General features: G+C 41.0%; 2 protein-coding genes across 3 annotated transcripts; both read left to right on the forward strand.

Moving 5' to 3' along the window:
- The first annotated feature begins 365 nt into the window (after nucleotides 1-365).
- On the forward strand, nucleotides 366-12,332 carry ice1 (KIAA0947-like (H. sapiens)). Of its 2 annotated transcripts, none has more exons than XM_069143213.1 (20): nucleotides 366-571; nucleotides 710-768; nucleotides 1,394-1,505; nucleotides 1,674-1,750; nucleotides 1,853-1,890; nucleotides 2,013-2,095; nucleotides 2,267-2,343; nucleotides 2,580-2,617; nucleotides 2,749-2,831; nucleotides 2,929-2,965; nucleotides 3,263-3,319; nucleotides 3,441-3,524; nucleotides 3,674-4,038; nucleotides 4,547-7,411; nucleotides 8,256-8,424; nucleotides 8,742-8,902; nucleotides 9,395-9,585; nucleotides 10,576-10,676; nucleotides 10,794-10,892; nucleotides 11,616-12,332. In XM_069143213.1, exons 1-20 carry the CDS (start codon nucleotides 482-484, stop codon nucleotides 11,795-11,797), a joined length of 4,968 nt encoding a protein of 1,655 aa, XP_068999314.1. In that variant the 5' UTR covers nucleotides 366-481; the 3' UTR covers nucleotides 11,798-12,332. The 2 variants fall into 2 exon arrangements, with proteins under 2 accessions (XP_068999314.1, XP_068999315.1); XM_069143214.1 differs by having other exon boundaries at nucleotides 2,022-2,095.
- Nucleotides 12,333-13,414: 1,082 nt separating this feature from the next.
- LOC138194462 (terminal nucleotidyltransferase 4B-like) lies at nucleotides 13,415-23,048 on the forward strand. The gene is made up of 12 exons (XM_069143215.1): nucleotides 13,415-14,337; nucleotides 14,422-14,545; nucleotides 16,877-16,923; nucleotides 17,476-17,596; nucleotides 17,703-17,810; nucleotides 17,914-18,042; nucleotides 18,590-18,809; nucleotides 19,349-19,475; nucleotides 19,683-19,786; nucleotides 19,954-20,135; nucleotides 20,284-20,421; nucleotides 20,607-23,048. Exons 1-12 carry the CDS (start codon nucleotides 13,604-13,606, stop codon nucleotides 21,039-21,041), a joined length of 2,469 nt encoding a protein of 822 aa, XP_068999316.1. The 5' UTR covers nucleotides 13,415-13,603; the 3' UTR covers nucleotides 21,042-23,048.
- Nucleotides 23,049-23,390: the final 342 nt, after the last annotated feature.

Consider the following 23,390-nt stretch of genomic DNA (forward strand, 5'->3'; position numbering starts at 1 on the left):
TTACAACAAATATGGTGCTAATGCTTTACAAAATTGTTATTTTGACCCTACTGCATACATGCCATACGGGATTTTGACCGGCAATGCCCCACAAAAATATGCCTGAACTAAAATCCGACCAACAGCAAAAAAAAAACAACCAACCAAATCTAGACCAACACAAAATGACTATACGTTTTAATACATGGTGTACTTATATTCAACTATATATATATATATATATATATATTTACAAATTTGAATATGTTTTCAGCGTAGCAATAATATCTAACTTCAGCTCTTCCGGCATTTCGCGGAGTTCCTCCTGCGGGGTCCTGGCTTTGGGTCCTCGGCCAACGTGGGAGACGCGAAAACGTGAAGTTGTTTTGAACCTGTGTGGAAGTTGTGACACCGGAATACGTTCGTCCCGTTACACCTTAGACACACGTGTCTATGCTCATAACACCTCGGCTGCGTGGAGCTCGGCGGACATTGAGTTACTATGATGCCGGGTGACAGTCGGGCCAACACGGTGGCGATAGCCGCGGACGCGACGGTTGGAAAATGTCCAAACTGCTCTCTCTTGCATCAGGTCAGATCAACTCTTCACGACAAAAGAAGTCCATTAAAATGCTGCGTTTCTCGTGTGGAGACTTGAGTGTAAACAGTTGTTGTCTTATCTCAAGTTTACGTGTTGTGTGTGTGTGTGTGTGTGTGTGTGTTATTACAGAGTCTGACAGAATACGTGTCGTCATTTTTGGCACTGAAGCAGAAGATAACGTTTTCAGAGTGAGTATTAACAGACGATAGTTGCCATCGTTACACGTGTCCACTCAGAAAACCGTCGGTCAACAAGTCGCGAAAAGAAAGTTGGGACATTGTTAATGATTCCTTTGTTTTATATATATATATATATATATATATATATATATATATATATATATATATATATATATATATATATATATATATATATATATATATATATATATTAACGGTGGACTGTGTTCAGGAAACAAACAAAGCTGCGGTGTTTTGATTTGAGGTTGCTGCCGACAGAGAGGATTCAGCCACGTTGGCGAAGTTTATTAACCTGTTCTCCAACTTTACTTAAAGTGTGTTATCTATGGAAATATGCCCCATCAAAACACGAACAACCAATTACATTCTTGTATCTACACGAGTTTTAGCAGTCTTAACTATTTTTTTTTTCCCCTCACAACTATGTAATGTGAAAAATGTGTGTGTGTGTGTGTGGGGAATAACTATAGTGCAATGGTATTATACTAAAACATAACTTTGACATGTTTATCCTGTCTTTGAAAACTTCACTCTCGACCAAACAGTATCAATGTTGTTCAATGTTGTTTGCAACTGGATTAACACGTCTCTGTCGTGACCGGGTTTTATACAGTGACTCAATCAGGCTTCAACAGCAGCTGGAGGAGCTGCAGATCCGGTTGGTTACTCAGGAGAAGAAGACAGCAGATTATGAATCTGTGCAGGCAGAACTGGAAGAAAAGAAGGTGTGTCCTTTCTCTGTAGAACCATTTCAAATGATATTGTCACTGCAGGTAAAAATGTATTTGCCTCTCAGTATTGTTGCTACACAACCAAATCCCAACGTCACTGAATACATTTGTTGTTTATTCTGCTGCTATGCCGATATTCACAGTGTGTTTATTTTTAATAAGGGTGCTCTGGAGGCATACGGACAGCTGTCTGAAGAGACGGAAAAGCTGAAGCGGGAAAACAGCAAAACAATGGCAGAGTAAGTGATGGCGACAGTTATAATCAGGACCATTCAGATAATGGTATTTGTCTTGGTGGTCTTTGTGATGAAATATTAACAGGTGTTTTCCATATCCCTTAGAAATATGAAGCTTGAAGACCAGCTGACACATGTGAAAGGTACTTTGCATTCAGATGCTGTTAATTTTTACGAGGCAAGAGTCTCATATTTGTTAATAATAGTTTATTGCAAATGTGTTAAATGCTTCTCTCTGATTCTACATTGTCGTTCACACTCCTAGATTTGACAGAAACACAGTCACTTGAAAATGCACAGCTGAAGAGGGAAAAGGCTGCCGTGGAAAATGATTTGCTGAAAACCCAGGTGAGAAAAGCAAATGCTCTTCGGGTACATTTGACCAGCTGCATTTGAATTTCATGTAATCTGAAAACTGACAAGAATATGGCCATTCTTCTTAAGAGATGTATACAAATCTTCTACAATCCAGCTCAGAAATTTGATCAAATTTGTAAATCTTTATTTTCACCTCTGCAGGCATCCTTAAAGAAATCTCAGGCACAAGCAGAGCAAGTTGAAAATGTGATGAAGGAGAACGACAGGCTGATCAGTGTGTAAGAACTTGCTCTGGTTCTACAGTTGCTTTAGAGATATGGTTTCTTAAATTAGACAGTAATGATTGTCTTTTTCTTGGTGTCTTTTGTGTTTTTCATTTTGAAATGTTAAACAACTTTATGCTACATTATTATTATTTGCAGTTGTTGCTGTTGTTTATCATCTTTCATGTGAGAGACACTTTTCTCAGTCTAATCATGCTAAAAAATACTGTATGTTGTGTTCTCATCAACAGAAAGAACAGCCTTGAAAATACAGCCAGACTGCTCGAAGGTTGGTATTAAAAAAAATCAGACTTTACTCGGTATGAAAGATTGTTATGATCATATGGATGTCTTGAATCTGTGTTTATGTGACGATGCTTGTTTGGTGGCTCAGCTGTTCTTACTTTGACCTCTTTTCAGACACAGTTTTAAAACAGAGTCAACAAATATTCCAACTGACTAAAGAGAAGATCCTGTTGGAAAGAAATATTTATGACCTCCAGGTGCAGTAATGACTTTTTATAAACAATAAATTGGGAAGCACGTTTTTAATACTGTGGAAATGACCTTTCTAAATGTATAATTTCAATTTGTTTGTAGGTCAGACTGATGAAACTGGAAAGAGAAAGGAATAAAGGTAAACAAATACAAAGTTTTGTTTATAGACACAGTGCTGCAATGAAAGCTTATTTTACTGTGGTCAGGTCTTTTTTTCTTCAAGAAGTTTGAAAAGTCGCAAAACTTCTCCCAAAAATAACCAGACCTGATATCATTTTAATTATGTTTCAATGTCTGTAGTATGCATGAAAAAAATCTTTAACAATATAACCAAGTTCATCTTACCTGTGAACAGTTTTTCCAACAACAGCAGAATCTTTTCCTGACACAAAAGATAATTCAAATTCAAATTATCTGCATTTTTTTTCTCCCCAAGAATATAAGAGCACAACAACTCAAGCAAGTGTGCCTGCAGAGCATAAAGTTGACAAAGGTATGCAGTTTGTTTCACATATTAATTGACATTGGTTTGATAAGCAAAGCACATGCATTACCCCGACTAGCAGATTGACTTTTGCTTTTTCATTGTACAAATGTTTTGGTGTGTTTTTCAGAGAAGTTTCGAATTCTGCTGAAGGATCTGTGGGCATGTGTCCAGCCAGAGTCGGCGCTGTCGGCAAACCAGATGCACCTTGCAGGTGAGGCATCATTAATCCCTCTCGCATATTAGTGTATTGTTACAAACAAAACATCAGTCAATTCAGTTTTTTCAGTTTTGTTTGTATTTCTGTCACAATTTGACTCTTCCACATTTATGAAATCCTTTCTTTAATTGTCCTGATTTCAGAGTCCAGCGGCAAGCACGTTTTTCCCTCCCCTCCACAAAACAGACAACACTCTCACCAGAGTAAAATGTCCCCAACAGCTTCTCACAAGACCAATGAATCCCACACTTACCACACACAGGCGAAGGTCACTTACACAGAGTTGAAGCTGTGTCCTGCAGCGCAGCATGCCATCAAGCGTCAAGCATCTCTTCAGTGCTCAAGTGGCAAGAAGCAAACAGACTCTTGGAAAAAAGGCAAGCGATTGACCGGAGAGCGCAAAACCGAGGAGTCATCTTCTGACACAAGCATTCCTGAATTGTCTTTAGAGGAGATAATGGGATTGTTTAAACCTTTGCTTCCCTGCTTATCGCCGCTATCAGATTTGGTGAGAATTTGTTTATGATTAATGGGAATGTCTTTTGTTGTTGCTGTTTAAGTTGACTAATGTGCAGTTTTCTCTGTTTTTGTCTGTAATGTTAGGCCAGTGCACATTGCTGTGGTTTTCTATTTATACAGTATAAACTGCAAATAGTCAAAAGTCATAGAAGATCTGATGTGAAAATGACTTTCCAAAAAGTATGTTTGTATCAGGTTCAAGTCATTTATGGATTCCTCCAAGTGTTTAAAACGTTACTGGCTGCAATCATGAAAAATACTTTGAGTTATATGTATCACCAGTTGATACATTTACAAACTACATATTCTCCATGTATAATTCACAATTTGTTCATACACTCTGAAAACTCCAGACATATATATATTTAATGAAAAATGACAGATTTTACCTTTTTAGTAATTTTAGTAAAGCATGGCTTTGGTTAACCTTGTCATTCTCGGGTCATGGTGGACATGAGATTTCAGAAATGACATTGTTGCTCTCTTATTTCTTGCAGGACACTGAGATGGAACCAATAGAGATGGATGATGGAAAAAAGAAAAACCTTCCTAAACCCCCTGAGGACTCTCCTCCTCTTAAACAAGAGGAGTCCTTCCACATCAGAGCATCACTGTCAAGCCTAAAGAGTTCAAAATCTGCTGCAGTACCAATAGAGGACAATGCAGACTCGCCAATGGTCCCAATGCAAGAAGAGGAATACATTTCCAAGGAAACGGACTCAAAGGACTTGGGACAAAACGGGTTGAGTGGCACTGCTGAAATGAAGGGCAAAATCAGTACAGATGATGGAAAACTGCATCCTCAAACAGACGTGCTGACTGAGCAGGAGTCAGCATCTGTGCAATTAATATCAGCATCATCACTGCCGCCTGCTTCTCCCACACCAGACATTACAGTTATAAAGGAGGTTCTTCCATTAATTAATGAAGGTCCAGAGCCGTCCTGCAGTGTGAACCTCAACAGCACTGGGGCCAACAGCATCTCTGAAACTGAAACTGCTTTAGGACAGGAAAAGGAGGATCTGTCAGAGACTATTACAGAAATGGATGTAGACACAGGCCCTAGTGATGTTACTGATGCCAAAACAGTCACTCCTGATGGCGGGGAGTCACCCAGAGGAACGGATCATTCTGTAATCTCTATGGAAACACAGGAAATGCAGCTTGTTACCTCCTCAATATTCACTGGATTTGTGAAAGACAACAAGGCAGCAAATCCAGAAAATGGTTTAGAAGTTGAAAAAAGTCATCCGGATTCTTGTAGTTTACAACACGACAGACAAGATACACCTGCAGGCTCTCTCTGCAAGAACTCTGAATCTGCCCCCTGTTCATCAAGCAGCAAGGACAGCATCAGCAGTGCTTCAATTAAAAACCTTGGAAAGAGGCTGGAAACTGATGAATCTATCAAGCTTTCTGGGGAAGAATGTGGGAAAGCAGCACAAAGATCTAGAGGAGTAGAGGTAGCTGCTTCTCCTTCAAAGTCAAATGGTGATAATAGATCTTCACCTACTAAGACATCGCCACTGTTGAAGAGAGGAGATGACGTGTCCCGTACTGATCAGGAATTTAGTCAAGCAAATGTCGAACCTCCTTTGAAAAAGGATGCTGACGTAGAGACAATGAACATTACTGTTGACTGTAAATCTCTGGAACAAAATGCACATTTGCTTTGCAGGCAGTTGAGTCCTTCATGCCTCTCACCCATTGTTAAACTGCAGGCTTTGGAAAGTTACCCAAGACCAGGAAAAGTGGATGCTGATATTAACACAGAACACATTTCAGTGGACAAAACAACTCTTATTCCCAGTTTGGAGGAAGAAGGCAACATTGAAAAGGCCATTGTAAAAGACTTCCCTCAGGACAGAATTGAGGCAGGTAGTACGACCTCATCAATTCATAACGCTGCTGAAACAACAGGGGAAAAGAGATGTTTGGAATCACAGACTGCAGTGTGTGAAAAACAAAGTTCCCATTTGATCAGAGAGGAAAAAGTACCTGGAGGAGTTGATGTAACAGCATTGCCCTCAGAGTTAAATGGTGGTAATAGACCCGAGTCTCTTAGAAAGTCTCCAGTGTTGATGAGGGAAGATGACGGGTCGCATGCTGAACAGGAATCTAATCCAGCAAATGTTGAAACTCCTTCAAAAAGAGATGTTGACATAGAGACAATGAACAGTGCTGTTGAATGTAAGTCGCTGGATGAAAATACACATTTTCTTTGCAGTCAGTTGAGTCCTTCATGCCTGTTGCCCACTTTTAAACTGCAGGCTTTGGAAACTCACCCTCACCCAGGAAAAATGAATGCTGATGTTAACACGGAACACATTTTAACAAAGCGGCAAACACCTGCTGCCAATTTAGAGGAGGAAAGCAGCACTGAAAAGACCATTGTCAAAGACTTCCCTCAGGATAGAATAGACGTGGGCAGTAGTACAACTACAGCTACAACCCCAGAGTGTATAGGCCAATTTCGCTCTGAAATAGGATCTCCACTTCCTCCTGTCCTGACTCCTCTGACCACACCTCCAAAGGCAGGCAAATCAATCAACCCAAGGCAGGCTATAGGAAAACTCCTGTTTCCTTCACCCATGGATAGACTGGCTTCGCCAAACACTCCTGTCCAGGCCCACTTGACACCCAACAGTCAGCAGCTGAGTTCTTCATCCCTCAACAGCCCAGCCCGAGTCCCCTCCTCGCCACTCCAGTTCGGCTCGGCCACTCCCAAACACGCCGTGCCAGTCCCTGGTCGCCTGCCCTCGACAATTAATTCTTCCCCGTCATCTTCTACCAGTCCGTCTCAGGAAAACTCCATGAGGTTTCTTGACACCATGTATCCGGAGCTGTCCGCCCGTGCTCGGACTCTGAGCATTCTCAGAGGCAATGTCAATCTCAACACTTGTTCATCAGACAGTGGAACATCACCCGCAACGACTGACAGCCAGATGTCTGGCTTTAAAACGATAAACTCCACCTCTACGGCCTTCACCAAGACTGAGATGAGAGGAGAAAAAAGGTCGGACGTCAGCTTGCCTCAGAATGTAAACAAACGTCTTAAGCTTGACTGCAGCTCTGCTGGTGTTACTCGCAAGCAAGTGCCTTCGCTCTCCTCCACCGGTGGAGAGGAGACTACCTCGGCCCAGACTCAGAAGCAGAAAGATGAGACAACACTTCCATCCATCAAAGGTGGAGAACCCGCAGAGCAAAATCTCCTAGTTAATGCTTTAAAGAAAATTGAAAACCAGAGCTTTGATCTGCTGCCTGTGATCTGGAGCCACCTGCATGTCGGTAACTTGCCCAAAAAGCCTGTTCTGAGAGATGAGGAGAAGGAGGTCATCTCTGACATTTGCCAAAGAAGCTTGGTTAGTGTACTTGTTTATTGTTCTTGCATATCAACATATCAACATGTTCATTTCTGCCATCCATTCTGTGTTTTTTTTTTCCAGCTTGAGTTACTGTACATTTGGAAGAAAAACTAGAATTCCCAAGTGATCTGTATTAGGATATATGATACATTCTTCATTTGAAATGGCATTTTTCTACATAATTAAACCAAGCTATGGGATGCATAACAAACATGCTAAACTAATCGTGCCTTTTTGATAACTGGGATGGAACTACACAAATTATTTTACTTGGGAAACTACTTGCCTTCCAACAAAATGTCCAGGTTCTTATTCAAATTTTTGTAGTCTGGCTCATTTTGTATTTAAATTACTAGAAAACCTTAGTTTGAATAGATGATCTTAACCAGATGTAGTTTCTACAGAACGCAAGAGCAGGAGATCTGTTAGGGAAAACAAAACTAAAGTTATTTGGCCTGCAAATAGGTTTTGCAGAAACTACAACACTTTTTGTTTTCGCTAAAGATTTTTTTTTTGGTAAAGACTTTATTCTCATTGACAGCATTTGCTCATTTCCTTTTGTATGTTGTGATTAACCCCTTCTGTCACTGTTACGTTAACTTGCTTCTAAAGTTTAACAAAGAAAACAGAGAGGGAACCACATACAAGTTGGCACAATCTTAGTATGAAGGCAGTGATGTGTGAATGTAATCACAAGGGTTCAAATAAAGCCGGGAAGCGCTTCATGCAGGCCTCCCGTCAAATAATAGTTTACTATATGTAAGGACAAATGACTGTCATGGGCTCGAGAGATCAGCTTTGTGTGAATGTACTTATGCAAATGTTTCTCTTTTCTCCTCAGCTCGAGGCAGATCACATGATTTTAGCCATCCTGAACAAACTGAGAGCTGAAAAGATGGCTCTCAGCAGAAGCTATCTGCAGGCCCTCTGTAGAGTCTACACAGGGATCTGCAGACAGAAGAAAAACTGGGAGAAGGCTCACATCCTGGCCTATAGCATTCTCGCCGAAGGTGAGCAGTTTATTTCCTACACCGGTGTTTTTCTCTGAGCCTTAAAGTAGAAAACAGGGTTTTACCGAGATGGAAGAAACCCTTCATATCGTCTGGATGGTAGTTCTTTTGGTTCGGAGCCTCTTCATCAAAGTCAAATGGAGTTCAGCTGTTTTTATGGTTTGGCTTTTACAGGAAAACACGGTGGGCAATGAAAATGGAAACTAACTGAATTACAAAAGAAGACTCTTAATGCTTTTACCTTACACCTGGTCACTCACCACTTGAGCTTAGTTGTACTAATATATGTATTTTTATTTGATTCTTTTCCTCTGCAGATTTCCCAGATTCTGCTAAGCTGATTTTGTTTATGGTGTCAACATGGCCCACTGTTCTGTCCCACAGTAGTTCTCTGTGCCAGGCCATTCATGCCATCACCAAACTGAAAGCACCACAAGAGCTCATCAGCTGCCTGTCAGCATTCCTCGGCTGGGAAAAGGTATTTTTAGAGATTCATTTCCACATTTGTCACATTGTCTATATTATTTAACTGACATAGCGCCAGTCCTGACATCTCCAATGACCAGAGTTTACGACAAAATACTATTCTATATACTATATTTAAATATTGTAACCACCTTGGCACTGTGGGGGGAACCAACCACGAAGTGCAACATCCCATGTCTGTGTCCAGCAAAAGATTTAACATTTCTCCCTCCGTTCTCTTACTTTTCATCTCTCCACATCTCTCAACGCATAACGGCAACAATATCAAAGAATAATCGTTTTTTTTTAAACTGCATTTTTGAAAACACTTTTATGAGCATGTTTTGCTTTGAGGACTGGTTCATTTCCAACCTGTGTGACCTGCGGTTGGAGTCAGTTGTTTGTCTTTATCACACCATCTCTCCTTGCCCATCTTTCCCATCTATGTCCTGTCCGATTAAGTGACGTGCACCCTCTACAACTTAATCGTCTCATTTCACTACAGAGTCCTCCCCGCGACATTGACCAGCTCATCTCCAGAGCACTTTCTGAGGTCCAGTCAGGGTCAAATCTGTCTTTCACCAAACACAGTCGGTACGGGGATGACCTAGCAGCTGAGGCTTGGGAACATGTCTTCACACTGCACCTCCTTTGCACACACAAGAAGTGGAGGTGGACCTATGAGTATTTATTGAGGTACAGTATTTTTTCTAACATGAGTCTATAGTGAGTTTTACATATAAATGAACGTCCTTTACATTAAAGCCTTTCTAAACTAGTTCACACAGTGCTGACTAAGTCAACCACCGCCAGATAACTCTTTCTGTATATCGCAGTATGCCGAGTTTTTATATTTGTTGTCTGGTAAGACGTGCCTGTGCGGATTGGGTGAATGCATACATGCTCTATGGGCAGAGACTCGAGACTTCCGCCAGTCGAGTCGACTGATTTCTGGTTTAGCCCTATGTTAATTTGACTCAGAGTAAAATAATTAAATCAAGCAGCTCTTCTAGACTTTCCAAATGTTATTGGACTGAATGCAACAAATATTTTGATAGTGAAATGCATAATTCTAAGCCTTTTATTTAATTTATCCACCGTTTTACAACCGCAACATACACGGAAGAGGCTTCTGGATTTTGGTAATTACTCTCCCTGCTGGAAGGGGGAGACAAAAGTTCTGCACTGCAGGTTTAATGATGTCATTTAATCCACTGTTGTCTGCCAATGAAAATATAACAACAATGTTGTAGCAGGTGTGTGCTACCGGGGTTCCTCCTGGACACAGATGACTCGCTGAGTCACACGTTCGTGTATAAATGCTTTTTATTCACCCCTGACCCCACACCAATGTCTCTGTGCCGACGCTCTCCTGCCCTGCCTCCGAGCATCCGTCCCGTCTCTGGCTTCTCCCCCTCCTCTCCAGGTCCTGCTCACTTGTATAGGAGAGACAAAATCATCCTGATTTAGTTCAGCTGGCATGGTGATCTGTCTCGTGAATGGGAAAACCATGTTAAAGCGCTTTGAGACCGAAAGGTGATAAGGCGCTATACAAGTCCAGACCATTTACTCTCTACCCCCTGCAGCTGAGCTAACCACAAATGTGGAATATAATTATAAAGATGATCCATTATTTAAACAAATGGCTCGTAAACCTGTTATAATCTTTTCATTTCACTTTGACAGCAAGGAGTTGTGGCCATTAATGAACACTTGGGTAACGCAGCCAAGAGATCAACAAGAACCGGTTTCCGACGTGACTGTCGCCACTGTACTCCGACTCATAGGTCAGTTTTTTGTGAATTTATGTGTATATTAAATATCTCCTGTTGTGATGTGTCATTAAATTATCAAAGGGCAGTGGAAAATTTAATTCTTTTTTTTTTTCTTTATTTTTTTAATAGGACGCCTCAGTCAGCTGGGACTCAAAGAAAGGAGTGTTTCCTCTGTTTTAACTGTTGCCAACATCATCAACACGTTTGGTAGGCAGGGACACACTGAAGGTAAGAAATATTATGAACAATGGGGAGAACATAAAGATTTCCGTTTGACTAACTAATACATAGCCTTTACTTTGTGCTGAGAGTTCTTCTAATTTCAGCCACACATGCCTTTCACCAATGGTCATTTTAAATCTGTTATCTTTTTAATGTCAAGACACACATTTACTTATCTGCCTTCAAGCAAGATCTGTATTTATATCTTGCTTTGTCATGTGTTGGAAAAATTACTCACAGGCTCGATTCAAAATCAAACATATCGGACATTTATTCTTGCAAGAAGGAGCAAATACATGTACACTCAAAGAAGGATGTCCAGCATTGCTCAACGTCACTCCTCCGTAGGGCAGCTTTTATAGTGTGACAAACAGTTGACAGTCACCCCCATTCCCTTTGTATCTGCTTTAATACTGGTAATACCGAGTTGGTTGTAGGTCACAAGATAAGGACACAGGGGAGTCATAGATTAGATGCGAAAAGTAAAACAAAAGGAGTTTTCCAGGAGCCACTTGATGAGAAACTTACCGGAGCCACATGCAGACAAGAAACAATCGTTTTTCTTTCCATCACATGTTAAAGCACGTTTGTATTTATTTGTCACAAATGTGCCAAATAAGAGGAAAAAAACGCATATAATATTCTGACACCATGAAAAAAAGACAAAAGTCAGTCCCATTAGTGGATTTCCCTCAAGAATTCTAATCGTATGACGTCATCCGTCTGCAGGCGTGCCATGGGAGGTCCAGTTAGCAGCTGTCTACTGCATCTACGACTTGTCTCCATGTGACCCCAAACAAGCCCTGGAGGCCCTGGCAGGGTGGAGAGGAGAAGCATCTCAGAGTGTCCCCCCTGCTGTCACCAGCTGCATTAACCAGTTAGCCTCTATTTGCAGACAGGTCAAGAGCTGAAAGATCCAGCATGTCAGTCTCTTGGAGTATTTTAAAGATTAGGAGGAGTACCTCAATGATCATTTTAACTAGCTGACTGCCAGCCTATAATTGTAAATCATAGTTTTCCCAAATCTCAAACAGGTTTGTGCTCTTTGTCTGGAGGTCAATTAATGTCTTAAATTAAACTAAATTGTTAAAGAAAGTTTCAGACTTCTTAAATGTCTGCGTTTTTGTTTGTTTTGTATGTGCACTTAACCTCTAAAGAGTCGTATAGCAAATAATTTTGTCGATTTTTAATGGAGACAAAAGTTTTGGTTTCCAAACATTTTACTGGCATAGCATCTTGCCTCTGCAATACTCAGGTAATGCTGTAAAAATATTGTAAAGCATGTAAATGTGTTAAGCAGTGAAGCGGCTGTAAATGTTTTTTCATTCAAATGTCTATATGTGGGCTCAGTGTCTGTATTCATTGCTAAAGTAAATGTTTTGTACAGCTTCAGTAAAGTTTCAGAGATTTATTTAAATTTTTCAAAATAAAATACATTAAGTCATATTTTAATTGTTTTAGTGTAGCCTCTATTCATGTGTCTCCTCCACATCATGTATTACAAAGACATTTGCCTTTTGAGGATTGACCTGATACCACTGTTTGTTGTGATGAAAAAACAGGCGTTAAAACCAAAAGAAGAAGCAAGTTCAGTGAACATTATGGCTTATTAGGCACAACATCAGCAGTCATAAAAAAGAATAGTGATTGAGGCAGCTACTAATATTCCAGCCAAATTACTACTACTATCACGTTTTATTTTACCGGGCTGCATCTCTGCTCAGTGTGCAAACAAGTTAGTGTTACTATTTCCGGTGTAGGCCACCAAAATAAAAGCCTCACCCACTTTTAGACCAGTAAATTGGAAGCGTTCTGTAACATATCAATGTTAAGTAGTAAATATGAACTTGTACAAATCAATCTGACTTCATAAACCAAGATGTTCCTGTATAACGGCTTTGGACGTTTTGCACTGATAAACCCTTAAACTCGTAGAACTGCACTTTCTAAAACAGCCTGAAATAAAAATAAAGAAAAGTGGGTTTTTTTGTGATCAGCTTTAATTTGAAGATTAGAATAACACCTTTACAATATTTTTCATTCAATTTCAATTGTATTTATGCAGGAGAACGTTAGAGAGATTTGGACTGAATTATACAGTAGCCAATCAAAGTACAATATTTGATCGTTATTATTAGCAAAATGTAAGAAAAACAAAACGGATCTAAACTCCTGTTTCTGGCAACAGCTTTCAAAAATGGAAACGAATAGGCTTTATCATATGTCAATATAAGCTTTAAAATAGCTCGCAGTGAGTATAATGTGTGAACAGAATGAAAATGTAATTGGTTTTTTTGTGTGCATATTTTTACAAATACATGTGTTTTTTTTTTTTTAAATGTTGTATTTTTGTTTCAAATGATCTCCCAAGAAAGAAAACAGCTTGAATAGCTCGATTTCCGGTTGTTTCCGGCACGTGTAGAGGCAGCTTTACGCGTCTCTGTGATGAGGGGTGTGTTCAAAGATTTAAATCCCTCGCACATGCGCAAATGCTGATTCGTACTGCTGGGTGCGCCATATTGGCTTGTCTTACATGGGGAGTGGAGTTGGCCAAGCTGCTTTAAACGGCAAACCAGTTTCCGGACATGAAGCACTTCGAGGATGACAAGTAAATTAACGCAGTAGGGTATATTAGTTTTCTTGAGCGCAAAGTGTTTAATTTGCCAAATTGAGTGCAGTTTACTCATCGAAGAGGTTTTCGGCAAAACTCGAGTCCAATGGATGTCAGGACCGCTTGGATCCAGCCGGAGCAGAAGGGACCTGCCAATTCCCTATGGATGCACATTTGGGAAACCTCTCAGGGATCCGCAGCGAACTCCGGCGTCGACAACCACCTCCACCACCAGCGCAACTTTGCGGCGCAAAACTCCGCGGACTCACACCGCGAGTACTGCAGAAATGTAGCGCCGCAGCCGGGGGTCGTGTTCGGGAAACCGCCGAAGCGAGACGGCGGCGGCGGAGAGAGGAGGGGAAGTGTCCGGAGGAAGGGCTCGTTGTCGCCGTCCTCCTCCTCTCTGGACTCGGAGGCCGAGAGCTCCTCGCCCTCCGGCTCCTCTCTGCAGATAGACAATTTGAACGCCACGGAAGAGGCCAACCAGTTTTTACACTACGGCGAGCGCGAGTTGAACGAGCACCGTGTCCGAGAGCAGCAGCAGCAGCAGCAGCAGCACCACCCCGCTCCGCCTTTCCACACTGTCCAGCAACACTGTCGCAGCATGCAACAATCCGACGGCCACACCCCCGCTGGGCTGAAAAATCTCAACCAGTACCAGCAGCAGCAGCAGCAGCAGCAACACTATCCGTCACATCCATCCGGCCGCAGGAGGCAGCTGAGCCGGGCCAACACTTTCCACGGCATCAACCCGCTGCTGTCCTACAGCTGCAGTGGACATCATGAAGACTCCTCCTGCAGCCTGTGGAAAACCAGGCGCTACAGCCCGGGCGTCAATGGGTAAGAGAGACGTGGAGAAATATTCTTGTGTTTGTCGCACTTGTGTTCTGTCCCTATTTCATGGCTCCTTTTTTTTGCTTTCAGTCTTCACGAGGAGATCGTGGACTTTTTCAACTTCATGTCACCGAGACCCGAAGAGGAGGCCATGAGGAGAGATGTTGTGAGCAGAATAGAGCGCGTCATCAAGGACTTGTGGCCCACGGCCCGGGTGAGTGATCCAGCTTCCTTTGCAGAGGCTCGGAGAGCTAAACTCCTGCTCTCGTGGAGGATGTGCCCCACTCCGGCCTGCACAGCATGCGGGAGTCTGGCCTGTCTTTTGATTACTCGAGGTGCACCGTGCTCCGGTCAGTTCCCGAGGCCTTGCTGCTCTTCACCCCCTCCCTCTAACTTGGTCGATAGATAGATAGATAGATAGTTACTTTATTAATCCCAGAAGGGGGAATTTTTTTTTTTTTCTGCTACAGCAGCATTATAGGTACAGGAAAGCAATAAAGCAACAGTAAAATATTACATATAAAAATGCACAGTATTTACAATAAATAGAATAAATTAAAATAGAATAATTAAATTCAATTAAAACTAACTAAACAATAGTGCAAAGATTTTAACAAACAAGAAAACAGACGACCAACGGTGTTATTGTTGTGTGATGGATTTTGCCAGAGGTGAGTTATTGTACAGTCTTATTGCAATATCATTTTTCTGATAGGTTTCCAATCATACTTGTAGGCTGAGCCAGGTCAGTGCGTGGCAGCTTCAAGTATTGGGTGCCTTAACTTAAGCTGAACAAGGCTGAGGTTTACGTTTGTGTCGGATAACTGTGTCATGGTCTTTAAATTCATGAACTCTGTACAGCAACCAAAGTCCTCTGAGCGACACTGAAATAGATCGTTCACCTATTTTTTGAATAAACACAACTACTGTATTTTGCTGAAATGATGCTGAAACATTTGATGCCAGACTTGGAATTAGGTCTGTAACTAGCAATTATTTTTTTGTTATTGAGACACCTGTCAATTGTTTCTCTTGATTAATCAATTAGCTGTTTGGTCTTTTTAAAATGTCAGAATATGGTGAGAAATGTCAACCCGTGTTTCCTGAAGCCTAAAGTGCCACATGAGATGTCCTCCGCCACGACATATTCGGTTTGTTATCATGGAGGAATAAAGGACCAGAAAATATTCACCTTTTTAAGAGGCCGGAGTTGAGTTGTAGCTTCTTTTTTTTTAAGAAACGAAAAAAAGACTCAAAAATAGAATTATTCTGCAGAGCAAATCATCATTGCGGCTCTTCTTTAATTTCCTCCGTCTCAGTTTATCTCAGTTAGGCTCATAATAGTACAGCAACTTCAGTTCTTTTGAAACTAACATTGTGCTAAGATAAGAAAAGTACCAGGTACCTGGTTACATTATGTCACACTTAAAAAAAACAATCCTCAAAATAGAATTTCCATCCTTTAGTTATGATTACCATGCTCAGTGGGATTTAGCAGTTTTATCATTGTGTAACCTTGTTTTTTTATGGCAACATTTTATTTCTAGTTGTGACTTTTGTTTATTGCTTTCCATATTATACTGCACAGCTTTAAATCAATGTTCTTGTTTTAAATACTGAGCAGTCCGTGTGTTACTCCACTTGCGTCTCTTGTTTCACCGCACAGTAGTCGGTCAGCAGCTGAGTTTACACTATATGTCCAAACAGAGTTGGCCAGATGTAATTATTTATTCATGTCACTTGTATTCCCAGAGCAACATCAGTGAATTATTTTCCACAATATACTGCCAACAGCATGTTAGACAGGGTGTACTTTGTTACAAATAACTTCCATTTTATTTTATTTTTTGGGGTTATATTATAAACATTTTAAACTAATCCTGGCCTGCAGAAATCCCACTGGGCCTCACTGTGAATTACATTTGTTTCCTTCTCTTCTCTAAAGATCATGTGGTGTTATTCTTCCAAGCTGTGCAGCTACAGATGTTTAATTCTTTTAGCTGAATGAGATAATTCAACAGGAAACGGCACATACAGTGAGACCATAGAGTCGTTGTACAGAAAATAATCCTGCCCTTGTTCCAGAGCAGTCACATTTTCACCTAACATATGACTTTTCAAAGTATTTTAGACATTTTAAACAAACACATGCAGAATTGAACTCTGCAGAAAGACATGCATCCAACTATGAATGACTTTTGATGGCCAGGTATCAGTATGACACAACCTTGTTTGATTTCTATATTTTCCACTTCCTGCCTCCTCCAGCTAACTGCACATTTTAATCTAGCTTTTTCTTTATTTTGAGAACTACTTTTTAAGATGGCAACAGACCATGCTATTTCCATATGGATTGCAACCAAAGTATCCTGCTTTTTTCCCCCCACGGGGCTCATCAAAAGTGGAGAATATCAGTATCATTTTAATAAACTAAATATTAGCTTTATGTTGCCAGTGAAGTTTCCAACTAGTTTAGACATGAGCTATCACCTTGCCAAGCGTTTTACTGATGTGTCAGCTCATTCATTTGTCCTGTCCTCTGCAGGTGGAGATTTTTGGCAGCTTCAGCACAGGACTTTATCTTCCAACAAGGTAACATTTAGGTCGTAGCCTTTCCTGTACTGTCTGACCTTACATGGGTTTCTTTTAATACATCTCAGTATGCTAAGTTGTAGGAAGTGGGAGAACTATTTTTGGTCGGGGATGTTTTTTTTTGTGTGTCTGTATTATGATGTCACTCTGCTGCTGGAAATGCTAATTTTACTACAACTTTTTTGTCAAGTACTGTTGTGGTATTTGAGTTTCTCAAGACCTCATGGTTATGAGAGTTATAGAAGTGAAGAATGTTGAAGGGAGGGAGATTTGACACGTCTTTTGGAAGAGGTTGTGCTTCAGGAGGTGGTCAGCGACCGTTCGTTCAGCTGAAGAAACATTTTACTTCTCGGGAACATAGTTATAGTTTTTTTTGTCTTGTACATCTAAAAGTCTTCATCTGTCAAACTGTAACATTGTGCTCGCCACCCTCGTATGTGTTTTTCGGTGGCCTGGGCATCCGTGCGCTCCGCGGTTGTAGACGGGGCGCTTGAGATCACACACTTGTTGTTGTTTTTTAGGTACAATGTATTTTGTGGATTTGTCCTTTAGTGACATTGACCTGGTGGTGTTTGGAAAGTGGGACCACCCCCCACTGCAGGAGCTGGAGCAAGCCCTGACAAAACACAATGTGGCTGGCCCTTATCCCATCAAAGTCCTGGACAAAGCTACAGTAAGTCTCTTCTGACAGTAAGGTTCACACACACACACAAAAAAAAGTTTCAGTTCATCACAAAATCACGATGCATTGAGTGGCTGAAATCCTGACCTGTCCTCAGGTGCCAATCATCAAGCTGACTGACCATGAAACAGAGGTGAAGGTGGACATCAGCTTTAATGTAGAGACTGCAGTCAAGGCAGCACAGTTGATCAAGAGCTACCTGAAGGTAAGCCTTTAACACTTGACATATTAAATGGGGCTAACATGGATGTTGTTGATTTGGTTGTTGATTCCGGTTTTGTTTTTTTTCCCCCCTTTTTATTTTATAGAAGTACACTGTCCTTCCACCTCTGATCTTTGTCCTGAAGCAGTTCCTGCTGCAGAGGCATCTGAATGAAGTCTTCACTGGAGGCATCAGCTCATATAGCCTTATACTAATGGCTATCAGCTTCTTGCAGGTACACATGTAGTACACATACATGCTCACCTCCATAGCACTTAGCTCCACAGTGTAAATGCATCTACAATAATACCTACATATAATACCTTTCTGTCTATTCAAAACACAGCAGGTTTAGTGAAAACAAAATAAACTGAAATGTTCTCTGTCTAGTAATATAGATATAATTTTTTTTTTTTTTAAAGAGCATTTTGTGCTGGTCACGATAATTGTACCACATAATTACATTTACTTTCTACTTTTATACGATTTCTTTTTTTGTTTTACTTTGAATAACTTTTTAGTATCTGAATAATTAATTTGAATTCCTTTTTGAAAGACCACCAAAGTAGAAGAGATATTTTGAAATGTATTAAGGATGGACGTGTTCATAGAATTGAATTGAAAATTCAAATGTTTCCGAAATAGATTTAATTGGGTATTTTATTAATCAAGCTGATTCTATGAAGGATAAAACAAATACAGACAAAGTGAGATGTACAAAATACTAGACTTGGTAACAAAGGTGGTTACAAAGTGAAGCTAATCCTTCCTTCTAATCACAGCTGCATCCTCGGATCGACACACGACGTGCCAACATCAACATCAACCTGGGCATCCTGCTGATCGAGTTCTTCGAGCTGTACGGCCGCGATTTCAACTACATGAAGACCAGCATCAGGGTGAAGAACGGAGGGACCTACCAGTCCAAGGAGGAAATGCTCAAAGCCATGGGGAGTGGAAACAGGCCATCCATGCTCTGCATCGAGGATCCAATACAGCCAGGTCAGGAAACAAATGAATAAAACATGCCCAAATCACACATGCATATTACAGAGGATAATGTACATTGACAGGAACACGCATTCGTTCATCAGGAGCTTTAAGTGCTGTCAGGTGGCGGAATGAATGTAAAAATATGCTGAACTAGTGAAGAGGAGTTGTGTAACCACCTGTACAGATAGTTTGAGTTTTAATAAAAGGAGCAAAAAGAGGCCGTACAGTTGGTTTATGGTTGCTGAAAGTTAGATATGTACTTTTGCCATCGTGTCAAGTATGTTGCATTTTGATCTTGACTTCCTTTTAATTGTTCTTGAGATAAAGTTATGATCAGGCTTTTTTTAATGTTTACATTACTATCTTGCACAAGTAAAAAAAAAAAAAAAAAATGTACACGCTAACATTTTGAGTTCTCCATCTGACTCGTATCCACAAATAAGTTATTTTGATGAGTTAGTTAAACGGCATTCAGGATACACCAGGTGCTGTCCCACGATGTGGTGTGTAAATCTTTATGCTATTTTTCATTTGTGTGATCTTCACAGGGAACGACGTGGGCAGGAGTTCGTACGGAGTCCTGCAGGTCAAGCAGGTGTTTGACTTTGCCTACATGGTGTTGAGCCACGGTGTGTCTCCTCTCGCACGCGCATACCCCAACAAAGAGTATGACAGGTTGGTTTCTTTAACACAGCTGCTGTCTTCCAGAGTTTCTTTCATTGCACTCAAATTAAAGCACGACAGAAGGGTTCATTAAGCTTTTCATGAAAGCTGTTTAACTTTCCTTATATTAAAGGGTGATAAACTTTTATTGTGTTTTTTTTTTTGTCCCTCAGTGCTTGTGTTTGACTTTGTCGGCTACCATACCTCTCTGTTTTGCAGTACTTTAGGCCGGATCATCAGAGTCAGCCCAGAGGTCCTGGCCTACAGGGACTGGACAATCAAGAAGTGGGGAGCCAAGCAGTACACCAAGCTGGAAAACCATGGTAACGTTCTGTTCAACTTTGGGTTTGCATCTACTCTCTGCAACTTTTTGACTGCAGTTCTTCACTTTGATCCACAAGAAATGTTTCTCCATGTTAAGAGACAAATATGTGATAAATACCTGGTCAATTGAAACTTTTTTCAACAGTACTATTGTGTTTGGTCCTAGATGTAGAGACGTGTGAACAGGACCTAGCCCGGCTGATGCTGGTGGAGGATCAAAGAGACTCTTCCTCCCCCCTCAGTGCTGACTCGCCCTCACCTTCCCCCGTCTTCGTCCCCAGCCCTCAACACCATTCGTCGTCCTCCTCTGCTTGCTCGCTCTCCTCCTCCTCCTCTGGAAGTGACATAGTAAGATCAAAGGATATTTTGTTAGCGGAAATATTTTCTAAATCAGTAGTTTACAATGATGCTCTCAACATTTTTTTAATTAAAGTCCAGCTGTTGAAGTTTTGATCCTTTCTGTGCAGCTTTGTTGACACCACATGTATTTTCACAGGAGTCTGATTCTCCACCGAACAGCCATGCATCCATACAGCTCCACCCTCTCACCTTGGCCTCAGTGCATTCAGTGATCCAGATGGCCTCTGACCTGAGGGCCACACATCCAGCAGGCTTCATTCACACAACACGGCAGGTTGGTCTGACTTTTTTTTTTCTTTTTTTTCTCTCTACCTAATTCAATTTATTTAATTTTTTTTTTTTTAATTTAACAGGGAGATCTGTATAGTTTTTTTTGTATTAAGATTTAGTCTGCTGTATTACTACTATGCAAAATCACATCCTAAGCAGGATTCTCATTGGATTTTCTTCTCTTTCTAGGTGCAGATGTCCCTCCCAGAAAACATAACCATCCCCTCTCTGTCTCGGTGCCAGTTTTACCACGAGAATCCTCCTCCCATCAGCGTTGTGCACCGTCACGCGTCGCAGACCACACACGTCACCCAGCACACCACCTCCACGAGCCCCCTCCACCAGCTTTACCACCCTCAGGTGGGAGGGCATCAGAGCCACACTTACACCCTGAGATCCAACTCCCATGGCTCACTGGAGCCGCACAGTTTTGGCTTCAAGCACAACCAGGGCGGTAGCCTCCAAGGACAAAACAAATCTCAAGGTAACTTCAGTCCACAGTGCAGGTTAGTTCCCCAGAGTCAGAACACGGCACCGGGTTTCAGGAACCAGCAGCAGTACAACCGTAACACCTGGCGGCGCAGGAAGAGGGACATTCCGCCTGCTGTCAACCAGATCAGGTGAAACAACCGCACTGCAGGACTCGACGTAACGCGTATTGATCGTTGACGGCCTCTCTTAGCCCATCACGAGAGATCGTATGTAATCATACGTGTTTTACATCATGCTACAAGTCATGTTGCCTCCCATTTCTTGAAGGAAAAGTGTAAACATCTTAACTGTGCTCTTTTTGTTACATCAGTCTGACGTCAGAAGCACTTCCTCTGAATTTGATGCACACCAGCACCGACTTGAGTTGACTGAGGAATCACTGATTTCCAGACTGGGTCTTCTCATCATTGTCGCTTCCTAGCAGCTAAAAACTCTTGGTTTTAGCTGCCAGTCGGCTGAAGTGCTCAGTCAAGTATTGACTTTCCATGCAACTTGAACATCTTAGGACATCATGTGCCATAGTACTGAACTGGTTCATCAAGCCTGGCATCTCTTGAAGTATTGACTCTTATTGAGCCTTTTGTGATCAGGTTTTGAGCTCATTTGGTTTCATGAATCCAACTCCCGACGAGCTCAACTCATGATTCAGAGCTCTTGAAGCTTGGACCATCATCTACAAATTGTACTTTGGACTGAAGCGAACCACTACCTTTCTACCTATGCAGCGCAACGCTGACGATGTTTTTGGTGTGACGGCACAAAACGGACCTTGTCTTAAGCGTTTAAACTGTGATGACTTGTTTGAATGTACTGAGAACGTCTTTGTGTGTGTTGGTGATTCATTTGTTGTTTTTGTCACTAAGGGATTTTTTTTTTTTTTTTCCACATCAGCACCATTACATTTTGTTCAGTACTGTAAACATTGACACCTTATGTTATGTTTGTTGCATTTATGTGCAATAATGATTTGCTTTTTAATTTATTTCACATTTTAGTTTCATTTTAGGGGATCTCCCCACTATATGTTTGCTTTTTTAATTTCTGGAATATACTGATCAGTGCAATAGATGGATTTAAGGGCCTAGAAGGTGTGTTTGTGTGTGTGTGTGTATGCGTCTGCGTGCGTGTGTGTACTGCTTTCCAGCAGAAGGGGGCGCTATGGTATAACATGAGAAATGTGCCAAAAATCCTATGATGCCAACATTATGATGATCACTTGAAACGTTGCAAATTGCCTGTCCAAATATTTTTTCCACCATTGCTTCTCATTTTAAACATATCACTCAAGATGCAGTAGTTTGGCTATTATGAGGCTGTATTTCCTCTTGATAGTGTGTGTTGACAGGAAATGCACCTTCAGCCCTGTCTACGTGTCATTTCAAAAAACGTTTGGTGCTACTTATTACCAGCAAAGTGCTTCTTTTTCTGCCTTATATATCCTTTTGATTCTGTTAAAGCAACAGGTTAACTGCCTTCTTGACCAAATCTGCCCTTTCTCCTGTACGTAGCCAGAGCTTTCCATGTTTGCTTCAATAAGCACTGCCAGGGTTACTTGGCTTTATCTTTACATGCAGCTTCTAGGTGTAAGCTCCGGGAGCAGACTCCTATTGCAGTTAGTGATTGTTAGCATCATGTCACATCCTTTTTTTTCCCCCTTTTTCTTACTTTTTTTAATTCAATGTGAATAACTAGAAATCGGTTGAATAAGAAGTCCTTATATTCCACAGAGGTTTTCCTTGGCCATATTTAACCGTATTTGTAAGACAAGGTTGCAAAGCTACATCGTTTACACAGCAATCCACATGATGACTTGAGCTTGGGACACCATAGATTCACCTTTTTTAAAAGGGATTTGGTCGAGCCAAAGTCTGATTGTTGTAACAGCTCGTGTACCAAACTGATGTACTCAAAATGATACTCATAGCGTTATCCCTTCGTTTTTTTTCCTGCAGCTTTTCAGGAAGCTGTCAAAGGGATAATCAATAGGTTGTTATCATATTGCCACAAACCAAATCCCCAGCTCTTATCAGTGTAATTAAGGATGGCTTGTAATGTGTAAATGACAGACATAAATGTGTACCTTGTTTTTTTTTTATCTAAGTTTTCTATTTTTTTAAAATAAACATTTTAAAACTCTCATTTCTGGTTGAGCGTTTTAATTTTTGCGTTTTGTAAAATAATTTTAGTTTTTTTTTTTTAAATTACTTTACTTAACCAGCTAACTGTCTATTCCAGCATTTGCATGAGGTAGATCTTAAAATAATGTTTTCTGGTTTTCCTTTGTTATCATGTATCTAGTTGCCCACAGGTATGTACATTTTCAGAACGCCTCATACTTGATCTGTACTGTTTGACATGATGCATGCTGAGGATCACCACCACTCCTTTTTGTATTGTAATCCGTCAGTGTATCTGAAGGGGGCAGTGGTGGATCATTGCTCGACTTTGAGACCCATTGCCTTTCAGATTGTCAGCAGGGAA

The sequence above is a fragment of the Embiotoca jacksoni genome, unplaced genomic scaffold (assembly GCF_022577435.1).
Source record: "Embiotoca jacksoni isolate LCO1_2020_lvr unplaced genomic scaffold, fEmbJac1.0.p SCAF_11, whole genome shotgun sequence".
NCBI classification, from domain to species: Eukaryota; Metazoa; Chordata; class Actinopteri; family Embiotocidae; genus Embiotoca; species Embiotoca jacksoni.

Bases quoted from the DNA above. Each gene is read 5' to 3' on its own strand.
- ice1 (XM_069143213.1), top strand. From the start codon at position 482: ATGATGCCGGGTGACAGTCGGGCCAACACGGTGGCGATAGCCGCGGAC. The intron at 572-709 runs GTCAGATCAACT...GTGTTATTACAG, and splicing joins ACTGCTCTCTCTTGCATCAG to AGTCTGACAGAATACGTGTC. The intron at 2,096-2,266 runs GTGAGAAAAGCA...TCACCTCTGCAG, and splicing joins ATGATTTGCTGAAAACCCAG to GCATCCTTAAAGAAATCTCA.
- LOC138194462 (XM_069143215.1), top strand. From the start codon at position 13,604: ATGGATGTCAGGACCGCTTGGATCCAGCCGGAGCAGAAGGGACCTGCC. The intron at 17,597-17,702 runs GTAAGTCTCTTC...ACCTGTCCTCAG, and splicing joins AAGTCCTGGACAAAGCTACA to GTGCCAATCATCAAGCTGAC. The intron at 17,811-17,913 runs GTAAGCCTTTAA...TTTATTTTATAG, and splicing joins TGATCAAGAGCTACCTGAAG to AAGTACACTGTCCTTCCACC.